This window comes from Oncorhynchus keta, chromosome 6, assembly GCF_023373465.1.
Source record: "Oncorhynchus keta strain PuntledgeMale-10-30-2019 chromosome 6, Oket_V2, whole genome shotgun sequence".
Taxonomy (NCBI): Eukaryota; Metazoa; Chordata; class Actinopteri; order Salmoniformes; family Salmonidae; genus Oncorhynchus; species Oncorhynchus keta.
Window position 1 is genome coordinate 18,294,253 of NC_068426.1, and position 13,429 is coordinate 18,307,681.

At 42.0% G+C, this 13,429-nt stretch overlaps 2 protein-coding genes across 4 annotated transcripts in view; one reads left to right on the forward strand and one right to left on the reverse strand.

The window, feature by feature from the left end:
* Nucleotides 1-3,043: 3,043 nt before the first annotated feature.
* Nucleotides 3,044-3,724, reverse strand: cmc4 (C-x(9)-C motif containing 4 homolog (S. cerevisiae)). The gene is made up of 3 exons (XM_035772041.2): nt 3,570-3,724; nt 3,396-3,460; nt 3,044-3,283 (listed from the first exon to the last, which is right to left on the reverse strand). Exons 2-3 carry the CDS (start codon nt 3,451-3,453, stop codon nt 3,138-3,140), a joined length of 204 nt encoding a protein of 67 aa, XP_035627934.1. The 5' UTR covers nt 3,454-3,460; nt 3,570-3,724; the 3' UTR covers nt 3,044-3,137.
* A 224-nt stretch (nt 3,725-3,948) lies between these two features.
* The window catches only part of LOC118385148 (lys-63-specific deubiquitinase BRCC36-like), a 39,192-nt gene continuing 29,711 nt past the window's right edge, over nt 3,949-13,429 (forward strand). Inside the window, exons 1-9 of one of the 3 annotated variants that reach the window (XM_052521050.1) lie at nt 3,949-4,194; nt 4,568-4,687; nt 4,864-4,951; nt 5,060-5,148; nt 5,240-5,295; nt 5,532-5,663; nt 7,092-7,135; nt 7,256-7,413; nt 7,856-10,052. In XM_052521050.1, coding sequence (XP_052377010.1) covers nt 4,090-4,194; nt 4,568-4,687; nt 4,864-4,951; nt 5,060-5,148; nt 5,240-5,295; nt 5,532-5,663; nt 7,092-7,135; nt 7,256-7,404 — 783 coding nt within the window. In that variant the 5' untranslated portion in view covers nt 3,949-4,089 and the 3' untranslated portion in view covers nt 7,405-7,413; nt 7,856-10,052. Of the gene's footprint in view, nt 4,195-4,567; nt 4,688-4,863; nt 4,952-5,059; nt 5,149-5,239; nt 5,296-5,531; nt 5,664-7,091; nt 7,136-7,255; nt 7,831-7,855; nt 10,053-13,429 lie in introns of those variants that run through there. The other 2 variants (XM_052521049.1, XM_052521048.1) reach the window with 2 other exon arrangements.

Consider the following 13,429-nt stretch of genomic DNA (forward strand, 5'->3'; position numbering starts at 1 on the left):
TTTTTAGAATGATTTTGTTTGCCATCGTTTCACTGAAAATACAGCTATAGTAAGGTGTGCAACTTTGTTTTAGAAGTGGGGGGACAACTTGGTGGAGGGTCTGTCTGGGGGCCCTCCCATTTTTGGGGGGCATCTCAAGCTAATTTCCTGCATTTCTACACAATTTAATATGGCCCTTCATCACTATTTGGAACAACATAAAGTAAGCAAAAATGCTGTCATCAAGCTTGGTAAGAGATCATTAAATATGTTTAAGTGATTGATAAGACTGAACTAGATCAATAATTAATATTGTGTTGCACTTTTAATCAATAGCCTAACAAATTAACCACTCTTACAAATAAAGTACAACGCCTTTTGATTATCACATCTCAGCCAGCCAGCCTGAGTCATCTGCATGTCTGACACCCACCAGTCTAGTCAATAACTAAACTCTCCCCCCAACACTTTCTTCTCATCTTTTTGTTGTTTTGTCTCAAGGAAAGGGTTGGAAAACAAGTTTTATAAAACAGCTACACATTAACACTCAAACAGTACACCCTCCATATAATTCATAGGCCTAATAGTACTCTAGAGCTTTTTTTACTTGCACACAATTTAGCTGGGTCACCCTGTCCCTAGGGGTCCACGACCCTGCAGCACCCCAACTCAACACACTACTCAGCTTGAGGATCTTAGTGAAACATTCATTATTGGTTTCAGGTGTTTGGCCAAAGTGCTAACCAATAGTACTGCAGACACCCAGGGCCAGGATTGAGCAGCCCAGCAGCGCCTAAATAGGTATTTTTAGGCAGCCCAGCAGCGCCTAAATGGGCATGTTTTCTATATAGACTCCTTTTGTCGTACTGTTTTCCATAAGGCATCCAGACGTTATGAAAGTTGCACAGTATAGTATACTCTTAAATAGATTTGATTAATTACAAGATTATCTACATAACTTGACATTTCTTCCATCCATTGTGGGAGGATAACCAACCTTCCAATTAATGGCAATGCATTTTTTTAGCCACTGTAAATGCTAGGTTACACAGTTTTTTCTGATGTCTCCAGTATCAACATTTCCAAGCAAACAAAAACAGGGAGAATCTATAGACATGTTGAGATAGAACATATTCTTTGGCAGAATTCAGCAAGCCTTCAAAAGGTCATATGCAAATATGTCCCCTTTTGTGTTACACCTCCAGCAGAATAATTACATTTCTGAGTGCATGATATTCATTTTCACTGGCATATTGTACATTCTATGGATTGTCTTAAAGTGTAATTTATGTCAGAGATTATATGAACATGACTGGGCATTCTAACATATCTGTATCCATTCATTAATTGTCTCCCAGGTCTTTCTCACATTTCTGTATGACAAGTTCTGTGTCATCGGGAAAAGCCTCTTATCGACGCTTTATTGGTTTGTCAGACGGACTTAAAATAGTTTATCTTTGAAGCTTCTTTCTTTACAGTGTTTGCGGCACAGAAAAAAAGTGTTGTATCTGCAGAAAGTCACCTCCGCTCCATCAGACTGGTCTTCCCTGGCTGCCTGACGAGACCACTATCACCATCTGATCCTGCTCAGATGAGGCATGACAAAGAATTGTATTGGTGAACATTTATATTATACATGAATAGAATCAATGGATCAACAATTGGAATTACCACGGATCCCAGACTAGCCTACCTATCAACTCAAGATGGAACTTTGCATCCATTCATTGATTATATTATACTGCAAAATGTCCCTAAACTCCTCCATAGATTGGTCTTCTCTGGCTGTCTGACCCTGCAGGGACATCTGTCACCATCTGATCCTGCTAAGACATGATGAGTTGTGTACTGACTGCACCATGACAGTGAAGCCTCTAAAGATGTTTACACCGTGTCAGTGAAAAGTAGGGAATTAGCTAGGGAAACTGATATATCAATAACCTTAGTGGTATACTGACTAAGAACTCACATTGAGCTGAAAAAAGTCAGAATATCAGTCTTCATTCGTTTGGCCGCTGGTTTCATCGTTTAATTCAGGTCGTGTGATTGAGGCAAAAATAATCGCTAAAGTTAATGAGCTAGCTAGCTAACGTTAGCTCTTTTGGCTAGCTCTGCTAGCTAATGGTACATCATCAAATGTACTTCTGTTGAAACGTGATAAAAAAAGCTACAAGACATTTCCATACACACAACAGCTGTTAAGATACTGCTACCTGACAGCTAGCTAGAGGCTAGCTAGAGCTGAACTGACTGTGGTACTTAGCTACTAGCTAGCTGCTAGTTTTTCATTTACTTAATTTGAGAGGGGGTGAAACATTAGCTAACGTAAAATGTCAGTTACACTACTAGCTCAGCACTGGATACAGACCTTAGCTGTGGTAAATTGGCCATTTACCACAAACCCCCGAAGTGCCTTATTGCTATTATAAACTGGTTACCAATTCAATCAGAGCAGTACAAATAAATGTTGTCATACCCGTGGTATAGTCTGTTATAAACTGGGTGGCTCGAGCCCTGAATGCTGATTGGCTGACAGCCGTGGTATATCAGACAGTATACCACAGGTATGACAAAACATTTTTTACTGCTCTAATTACGTTGCTAACCAGTTTATAATAGCAACAAGGCTATTATAATCTGTGTCGTGCCTAAGAACAGCCCTTAGCCATGGTATATTGGCCATATACCACAAACCCCCAAGGTGCCTTATTGCTTAAATATACCACCACTGCCAGCCAATCAGCATTCAGTGCTCGAACCACCCAGTTTATGAATATAGATTATTTTCTGTCAAACAGCAGTTACATTGCCAGCTAAATCAGTCAACTAAAGAATAGCTGCCTCTGTTCAGCTCTCCAGTGCTGGTCCTATATGCCTGACCGCTCTGAGGCATCTGCATGGTCCTAAAGCACACCCGAGCAGCGTTTTGTATCACAGTGCAATGATAAAACTGAGGGGGACAAAAATACAATTTCAGAATGTGAGGGGGGTCATGCCCCCCCCGTGGAAGTTGTACCCCTGGCTACAGTACTTGAACAACACTGGACTTCATCTCTGTAGGATAATTTACTGTCATTATAAACAACTTTATTACATTTGAAGCATTGTCATTATGTACAATTTACAAATAAGACCGTTGTCCAGTGTCCACAATCAGGTCAGGATGCACCTGGAATTTTAGGCTCTGTAGACCTTTGTTCCCTGGCGAACCCTGAGCAGCAGATGGAGTTCTCGCCTGCGTGCTCACAGCACATACGCATAGCTCTTATTACATCCTCGCACCTGCTCTCTATGTACTTGTTTGCTGGAAGACAAAGACAGTGGGCTAAGTGCGTGTAATACAAGAAACCCAATCAGATATCAAAAGCTATTCACGTTAGAAATCAGAAATAGATTATGTTGTGGAAAACCCTCACCTTGTAAACACTTCTGAATTGCGCATGCTTGCTTCTGACAAGGATCTTTCTGTGGCATTTTACCACTATCAAGAAAACACAGACAGTTTGATTACTTGGACAATCAGCATAAACGATTAACCACCTGTACATATTGCAATTTGCCTACAATACTGAACTGTCATGATTGTATACCTGTTCGTTCTTCAAGAGCGATACAAACGTCCCCGGAAACCCGGGTGTTTACCAAATGTCGTCCGACTTGATTGGCTGCCCTATGGACTTTGCTGATTAAACTGCAGATAATTATAACAATATTATTTTGTGATGTCTATAAATGTATTTTATGTTTGTGGAAAACGCACGACTGTATAAAAAATGTAGGATTTTGAGGGCGAAGAGGTAAAATACTTTGGCACACTTATGTAGCTAGGACCACATGGGGGGATCTCGATTCCAGCCTTCTCGCGTCCTCTCTCCTCGCCTCCTTCTCAAACCCCATTGGATGAGAAATCTACTGGTCCCGCCCCTATGGTCGTGTCGTCCAATAGGTTTGAAGGAGAGAGGACGCGAAGAGTTGACACTGATTCACCCATGGAATAAGCCGCCACCTTGCAAAACCGTACTGTTATTGATGTAACACACGCTTTGAAAAGGAAGTAGATAGTTAACTCTAGTTTGTGGAGTTTGACAAATAGCTAGCTAGTCCTATAACATGGCAGTGAGCGCAGTTCACCTCGAATCAGATGCCTTTTTGGTTTGCATGAATCATGCATTAAGTACCGAGAAGGAGGAAGTAATGGGACTCTGCATCGGAGAGGTAAAGTTACGTTTACTAGCAATTTAGCTATATAACTTTATCAATCAGTTTATTGGTCGCGTACACGTTGAGCAGGTGTTTTTAGCAGATGCAGCGAAATGCTTGTGTTACTAGCGCGATAAATAGAAAACGTTACATGCATTCTAGTATGATTAATCAGGCTGTAATACACACTTGGTATGTACAATTTAATTGTGTATTCCAGCCTGATTAATCAGACTACATGCATGCGTATGTATCCCTTGTTGCATTTATATTTTCAGTTGGCATATGTCTCCAACTTGGTATAGTGACACATTTCATTGTTTCGCTAACAACCCTACTAAGTATACTAAGTGTTCTGCTTTCTAAGTCATCTGGTTTGTTTACACAGGTGGACACCAACCGCATCGTCCACATTCACTCTGTTATTATTCTGCGACGCTCAGACAAGAGGAAGGATCGCGTGGAAATCTCGCCTGAGCAGCTATCTTCAGCTGCTACCGAAGCTGAGATATCCTTTGTGCAACATGTCTCATTCATGAAAAAACAAATCTCTGTCTTGTAGGAGATCAGTGTTACAAAGTCAGTGTCACAAATGTCAGTGTGACCGGTGGAGGTTTCATAGGATTCCTGGGGGACACAGCCATTGTATTATTTTTGGTAATCTGTTTCCTTAGTAAGAGCTACAGGTTGGCTGATATGACTGGACGGCCTATGCGTGTAGTTGGTTGGTACCACTCTCACCCCCACATCACTGTGTGGCCATCACATGTGGGTAAGAACCAGAGCACCCCTCTACCACATCAGTTCCACAACTTTAGTTTTCACTGTCATGGCAAACTGTTTCAGTTGGTGTGTCTGCGTCATTAATTTTCTACAACAGATGTAAGGACACAGGCCATGTACCAAATGATGGACCAGGGCTTTGTTGGGCTGATATTCTCCTGTTTCATTGAGGATAAGAACACAAAAGTAGGGTTTAAATGACAGCAATTTGAAATATAGAAAGTCATTTTGATATACAAAGGGGCATTGAATGAATTCAATGATCATTTTCTCTTAGACTGGTCGAGTTCTCTACACCTGCTTCCAGTCTGTACAAGCCCAGAAAGGATCTGAGTAAGTGTGCCCCTGTTTTGAAACCACTGTTTGCAGGGAAATTAATACCCTATCCAACTCTCTGTTCAACTAAATGAGGTGTTATTAGATTCTCGTTATCTTTTCTCCCTCATGACTACTAATTAGAGGAATATTCAGTTGATTCAGTCCTTCTAAGAGCAGTTGTCCCCAAAAATAAGCCATTTGACAATATCGGCACAAATACTGAATTGCATACCTGATCTGTGTTGATAAAGGTACGAGAGAATTGAGATCCCAATTCATGTGGTCCCGCATGAGGCCATTGGGAAAGTGTGCCTTGAATCAGCAGTGGAGCTCCCAAGAATCCTCTGCCAGGAAGAGCAGGATACCTACAGAAAGATTCACAGGTATGTAGCCTCGCAAGCCCAGGGGGTGCGTTTATTTTGATTCAATGTTTGCTTTGTTGTGACTGTACTGAACGATACGTTTTGCCAAAATGTTACATGGAAACCTAATGTTGAATCACATTGAATTCTACGTTGGGCAGAAATGAGCTTTTGAATCAGGAAAGTTTCTTCTCGCAACCTCTACAAGTCAATGTAGAATAAAGTTATATTTTAATGTACTTTACCAGTTGTCTGTGCGGCTGGTCATATTGGCGGTAGGAATGTGAGACAATGTATCCACAGGAGAGTATAATTGCATCAACTTTTCAAATCGCTGGTAGTGCGTTCCGATTTCTATCACCTGCAGCATGTGCACAAGAAAAGACTACATGCACGAGACATCCATAATTTCTGAGCTCGTGCACGTGTTGACATGGTTGTTGTGCGCATGCCTCAGTTGCTAGAGATCTGAAAGCACTACCAGGGCTTTGACAAGTTGATATCCCCGCACAATTACCCCGTACACCCTGTATATAGCCTCGTTATTTTGTTACTTTTGATTATTTTTTACTTTAGTTTATTTGGTAAATATTTTCTTAACTCTTTCTTGAACTGCACTGTTGGTTAAGTAAGCATTTCATAGTAAGGTGTGACAAAGTTTGATTATACTTTACTGTAGATATGTCTTCTCATTACTACCTCTAAAAGGACCGACCGTACGGACAACCGGTAAAATCTGTCAAAATGTATTTTTTTTTTCAACATTCTGGCTAGTAGAAGTCGTGAGCGGAAGATTTCCTGTGTCAAACGCACATTTCTGACTGACGTAGAATTCAATGTCAGGTTTCCGGGAAACACACAACGGTACACATCGTTCTTCAACAGGTACGTTTGGTGGCTGTGGTGCGCAGTGGCCTGATCAATATGGTGGTGACCATTTTGAGACCGCAAAACTCCTGCAGCACGCTATGCACAATTGCCCTCTGGGACACCATAATCACGTCATTCATCAACTGGTTGTTTAGTACAGTTCCATTGAATTTAACCTTCAACACTGTTCTGTCGTACTGAACGCACCCCAGGCTTCTAACGTTTTGTTCGAAAGCCTGTGGAAGTTCTCAGGAAGACAATAAAAGGGGTGGAGTCTTGATTGAAACTAGTGATGCATTGAATGTATTTGATTAAACTGGCCTGGGTTGTACCAGGCTATTGCCCGTCACATGAGCGGGTGAAGCCAGTGAGGGAGGAGCTCCCTGGTACCTCTTTTTGGTGTGTTTTGAGCCCCCCTGCAATTGCCTCTGCCACGCTGAACACATTTCCCCTTTGTCTACCATAATATACAAAATTGTCTTGCTGCACACACAGGACACAGGGAAGCTCATTGTGTATTACTCATTGTGTATTGCTCATTGTTAATGGAATAATTGTAGTATTTCATTCCTTTTGCAGCTTAACTCGCCTGGATCCGATCACAAAGATACACAATGGCTCAGGTTGGTGTCATGTATTTGTTGACAACTGATATTTGATTGTATCAGCATGCACATTAATATCACAGACGGTGCATGTTTCTGGACTGCTTTCTCCACCTGACGTGTGTGTGTGTGTTTCAGTGTTCACTAAGAACCTGTGCAGTCAGATGTCTGCTGTGAGTGGTCCCCTGCTGCAGTGGCTGGAGGACCGTTTGGAGCAGAACAGACAGAGCGTCATTGAGCTGCAGCTGGTGAAGGAGAGACTAACTCAGGAGCTGGCAACCATGTGAGAGAGCAAGGTAAGGAAAAGACTTCTGTTTTTGCAGTGCCGTAAATCTTCTCACACGAGGACAAGTGACTAAGGGAATCTCATCATGGCTAAGTGATCTGTGAGCGTGGAATTTTAACCACCATCTACCTGAATCTTTCTCCATCGTAACAAAGTTTTTTTTTTGTTGCTCTGAACGCTTGTCTTTGCTTCCCAATGCCACTGTTTCCTGTTAGGTCATGTTCTGTTTACTAATAAACACTACTGTATTTTTGAGAGACATTGTCACATGTTTTTTTTCCTTGGCACTGAGTATTGGAAGCGTTTTTTAAATTTTCATCAACTTATATTTATGTTATGAAAGGATGTCCCCATGTGATTTGCTAATTTCTTTAAATGTGACACAGTATATCCAGGTATTTGCTGATTAAATTATTTTTTAATGTTTCATGCTTCTTTATTTGTGCTCTTAGGTGTCAAAGGAGATGACTCATTCACTCTCTGATTACTTGTAGTTATGAATGTTTTCATGAGTTTATGGAAATGTACAGTGCATTTGGGAAGTATTCAGACCACTTTTTCCACATTTTGTTATGTTACAACCTTATTCTAAAATGTATTAAATAAATATTTTTCCTCAATATACACCCAATACCCCATAATGACAGTGAAAACAGGTTTTTAGAGATGTTAGCGAATGTATTACAAATAAAAACAGAAATACCTTATTTATGTAAATATTCAGACCCTTTACTATGAGTCTTGAAATTGAGCTCAGGTGCAACCTGTTTCCATTGATCATCCTTGATGTTTCTACACCGTGGAGTCCACCTGTGGTAAATTTCAATTGATTGAACATGATTTGGAAAGGCACACACCTGTTTCTATACAGTGCATGAAAGTGCAAAAACCAAGCCATGAGGTTGAAGGAATACACCGTAGAAACCTAATGTAAGACAGGGTTTGGTCGAGGCACAGATCTGGGGAATAACATAAAATGTCTGCAGCATTGAAGGTCCCCAAGAACACAGTGTGGCCTCCATCATTCTTCAATGGAAAAAGTTTGCCACCACCATGGCTCTTACTAGGGCTGGCCTCCCTGCCAAACTGTGCAATCGGGGGAGAAGGGCCTTCATCAGGGAGCTGATCAAGATCCCGATGGTCGTTCTGACAGAGTTCTAGAGTTCCTCTGTGGTGATGGGAGAATCTTCCAGAAGGACAACCATCACTGCAGTACTACACAATCAGGTCTTTATGGTAGTGGCCAGATGGAAGCCACTCCTCAGTAAAATGCACATGACAGCTCGCTTGGAGTTTGCCTAAAGTATCTCAGACCCTGAGAACCAAGATTCTCTGGTCTGATGAAACCAAGATTGAACTCTTTGTCCTGAATGCCAACCGTCATGTCTGGAGGAAACCTGGCACCATCCCTACGGTGAAGCATGGTGGTGGCAGCATCATGCTGTGGGGATGTTTTTCAGCGGCAGGGGACTGGGAGACTAGTCAGGACCGAGGGAAAGATATGGAGGCGCACAATTGGCCCAGTGTCGTCCGGGTTAGGTGAGGGGTTGGCTGGGGTAGGCCGTCATTGTAAAATAAGAATTTGTTAACTGATCGTTGATGAAAACTTGCTCCGGAGCTCTCAGGACCTCAAACTGGGGCGAGGATTCACCTTCCAACACGTCAATGACCCTAAGTACACAGCCAAGACAACGCAGGAGTGGCTTTGGGCAAGTCTCTGAATGTCTTTGAGTGGCCCAGCCAAAGCCCGAACTTGAACCCGATCGAACATCTCTGGAGAGACCTGAAAATAGCTATGCAGCGACGCCCCCTTCCAACCTGAGAGAGCTTAAGAGGTTCTGCAGAGAAGAATGGGGTAAACTCCCCAAATACAGATGTGCCAAACTTGTAGTGTCATACCTAAGAAGAGTCTAGTCTGTAGTTGCTGCAGAAGGTGCTTCAACAAAGTACTGAGTGAAGGGTCTAAATACTTAGAGTACCGGTCAAAAGTTTGCACATACCTTCTCATTCTAGGGTTTTTCTTTATTTTGACTATTTTCTACTTGGTAGAATAATAGTGAAGATATCATCAAAACTAGTAAATAATACATGGAATCATGTAGTAACCAAAAAAGTACTAAAATGTCCCCTTTTTATTTGCTAAAATGTCTAAACAGTTTTTTGCTTTGTCATTATGGGGTATTGTGTGTAGATTGATGAAGCAAAAAAAACTATTTCATAAATGTTATAATAAGGCTGTAACGTAACAAAATGTGTAAAAAGTCAAGGAGTATGAATTCTTTCCGAATGCACTGTATTTCTATTCCAAAACATTAACCCACTCAGCTCCTGCAGAGTTGGAGTTCTATGTGAGGCTTTTGGTCGGATAACCTCAAAATGTGTCGGATAACCTCAGAATGTGTTGGTTCTCATTCTGATAGAATGGCATTAGTAGGGGCAATTTGTAATGAACTATTTCATATGAAGGAGGGGTGGTGGAAGAGTTAGGATATCTGTTTGGTTAATACGGCATTGTTAGCTAAATGATGTTTCTTATGTAATTTTATATCTGTATTCTGGTGTATTAATTTTAGCTTATTTAGTAGTCCCTTGCTTAGTCATCGTGTGCCTTGTCATGCATGCTTGTATGGGTTCTGTTTGAGGGATTAAACCCCCCAGGTCTCACAATTTTTTTTTTTCATGACTCGCTGTCTACAGTATTTGTGTCAGTTGAATGAAGCCATACCAGTTCCAAATCTAGGCTACACCACATTCACATGCAGATGTATGCAGCTCAAATTGGGTGAGCAGTCATTTAAAAATGACTGGCTTTCAGAGTCATATTTCAAACATCTACATACATTTTATTTTTAGTGCAGGAATAATTCTGCAAACTACCAACGGCTCTCAACGGCCTGGTTTTGTGTGTACAATAGAAATGATGGAGAGATGTTCTTTTTTTGATGCTTTGAAAAGATCTGACCATCTCTGAGAGTTGCTATAGGAACAGCTCTGCCCATCTGCTGGAGTGGTTCAGTATCCTGTCTGTCATGGTGCTGCTGCATTCACATGAGCAGAGGGAAAGCAATTTCCTGAGAGACATATCTTCATTATGGTCTTATTCAATGATACCTCACGATGTTGTAATAGCCTTTAGTGAGGTGAAAGAGTTGCATTGTGAGAGGAACTGTAGGGGGCCCTGTTAGCAGTAATACCAACCAAAAATCAGTGACAAGCACAAGGCGTCATGCATGGCAGATGGTGTAGACAGTATTAAGGCCTATAAATGAGCTGTAAACGCCTCTAGAGCTGACTTGAAATCTGCCAATCTTAAATGCTTTGACTGTCATCCTAATCACTATCACAATAACAATCATCCTCGTTACAGCCTCAATCATTCTCAAATGTTCTATGTTATTCCTCCATGTCGAGGCATTGTTCTCCAGAGATACAAGGTTTCCTCATCTCAGAAATACAAACAAATGCATGGTTAAAAGGTACTGAGGTTGGACTTGGCAGATAACTGAAGTGAATATTATGTGCTGTATTCTCACTTGGCCTTGTGTAATCACATTTTCATCAACATCCCAATACACAGATGCTCTCATCAGTGATTCTCTGTGGATGGTGGTTCACTGCGCGTCATAGCATTGCTAATGTGTAATGTGGGATGGCATAGCCTGCATCGTTCACTGTGCATCCGAGACTCCAGTATAGAGATGGAGGGAAGGGGAAACCCATGATTCTTGGGAAATGGAGGTTGGGTGACAAGTTGATTATTATAAACTGCCGACCCGGAACTGCTGTAATTCATAGTGACTTCTGCCTCAGCCCGCCCAAGGTTATATAGAACTGTAATATACTGTATTGTTTCAGAATAGATACATTTATTTTTTATTTTTTTTATTTCATCTTTATTTAACCAGGTAGGCAAGTTGAGAACAAGTTCTCATTTACAATTGCGACCTGGCCAAGATAAAGCAAAGCAGTTCGACAGATACAACGACACAGAGTTACACATGGAGTAAAACAAACATACAGTCAATAATACAGTATCAACAAGTCTATATACAATGTGAGCAAATTAGGTGAGAAGGGAGGTAAAGGCAAAAAAGGCCATGGTGGCAAAGTAAATACAATATGGCAAGTAAAACACTGGAATGGTAGTTTTGCAATGGAAGAATGTGCAAAGTAGAAATAAAAATAATATGGTGCAAAATAAATAAATTAAATACAGTAGGGAAAGAGGTAGTTGTTTGGGCAAAATTATAGGTGGGCTATGTACAGGTGCAGTAATCTGTAAGATGCTCTGCCAGTTGGTGCTTAAAGCTAGAGATAAGGGGGGACTTTACCTAGCAGGGTCTTGTAGATGACATGGAGCCAGTGGGTTTGGCGACGAGTATGAAGCGAGGGCCAGCCAACGAGAGCGTACAGGTCGCAATGGTGGGTAGTATATGGGGCTTTGGTGACAAAACGGATTGCACTGTGATAGACTGCATCCAATTTGTTGAGTAGGGTATTGGAGGCTATTTTGTAAATGACATCGCCAAAGTCGAGGATTGGTAGGATGGTCAGTTTTACAAGGGTATGTTTGGCAGCATGAGTGAAGGATGCTTTGTTGCGAAATAGGAAGCCAATTCTAGATTTAACTTTGGATTGGAGATGTTTGATATGGGTCTGGATGGAGAGTTTACAGTCTAACCAGACACCTAAGTATTTGTAGTTGTCCACGTATTCTAAGTCAGAGCCGCCCAGAGTAGTGATGTTGGACAGGTACAGGTAGCGATCGGTTGAAGAGCATGCATTTAGTTTTACTTGTATTTAAGAGCAATTGGAGGCCACGGAAGGAGAGTTGTATGGCATTGAAGCTTGCCTGGAGGGTTCTTAACACATACAGAATGGTGTCGTCTGCGTAGAGGTGGATCAGGGACTCACCAGCAGCAAGAGCGACCTCATTGATGTATACAGAGAAGAGAGTCGGTCCAAGAATTGAACCCTGTGGCACCCCCATAGAGACTGCCAGAGGTCCGGACAGCATACCCTCCGATTTGACACACTGAACTCTATCAGAGAAGTAGTTGGTGAACCAGGCGAGGCAATCATTTGAGAAACCAAGGCTGTCGAGTCTGCCGATGAGGATGTGGTGGTTGACAGAGTCGAAAGCCTTGGCCAGATCAATGAATACGGCTGCACAGTAATGTTTCTTATCGATGGCGGTTAAGATATCGTTTAGGACCTTGAGCGTGGCTGAAGTGCACCCATGACCAGCTCTGAAACCAGATTGCATAGCAGAGAAGGTATGGTGAGATTCGAAATGGTCGGTAATCTGTTTGTTGACTTGGCTTTCGAAGACCTTAGAAAGGCATGGTAGGATAGATATAGGTCTGTAGCAGTTTGGGTCAAGAGTGTCCCCCCCTTTGAAGAGGGGGATGACCGCAGCTGCTTTCCAATCTTTGGGAATCTCAGACGACACGAAAGAGAGGTTGAACAGGCTAGTAATAGGGGTGGCAACAATTTCGGCAGATAATTTTAGAAAGAAAGGGTCCAGATTGTCTAGCCCGGCTGATTTGTAGGGGTCCAGATTTTTCAGCTCTTTCAGAACATCAGCTGAATGGATTTGGGAGAAGGAGAAATGGGGAAGGCTTGGGCGAGTTGCTGTTGGGGGTGCAGTGCTGTTGACCGGGGTAGGAGTAGCCAGGTGGAAAGCATGGCCAGCCGTAGAAAAATGCTTATTGAAATTCTCAATTATGGTGGATTTATCAGTGGTGACAGTGTTTCTTATCTTCAATGCAGTGGGCAGCTGGGAGGAGGTGTTCTTATTCTCCATGGACTTTACAGTGTCCCAGAACTTTTTTGAGTTAGTGTTGCTGGAAGCAAATTTCTGCTTGAAAAAGCTAGCCTTGGGTTTTCTAACTGCCTGTGTATAACGGTTTCTAGCTTCCCTGAACAGCTGCATATCACGGGGCTGTTCGATGCTAATGCAGAACGCCATAGGATGTTTTTGTGTTGGTTAAGGGCAGTCAGGTCTGGGGAGAACCACGGGCTAT

Excerpts from the sequence above, each read along its gene's own strand:
- cmc4 (XM_035772041.2), bottom strand. The coding sequence starts at position 3,453 with ATGCCACAGAAAGATCCTTGTCAGAAGCAAGCATGCGCAATTCAGAAG. Across the intron at positions 3,284-3,395 it reads AATTCAGAAGTGTTTACAAG|CAAACAAGTACATAGAGAGC; the intron begins GTGAGGGTTTTC and ends TTTGTCTTCCAG.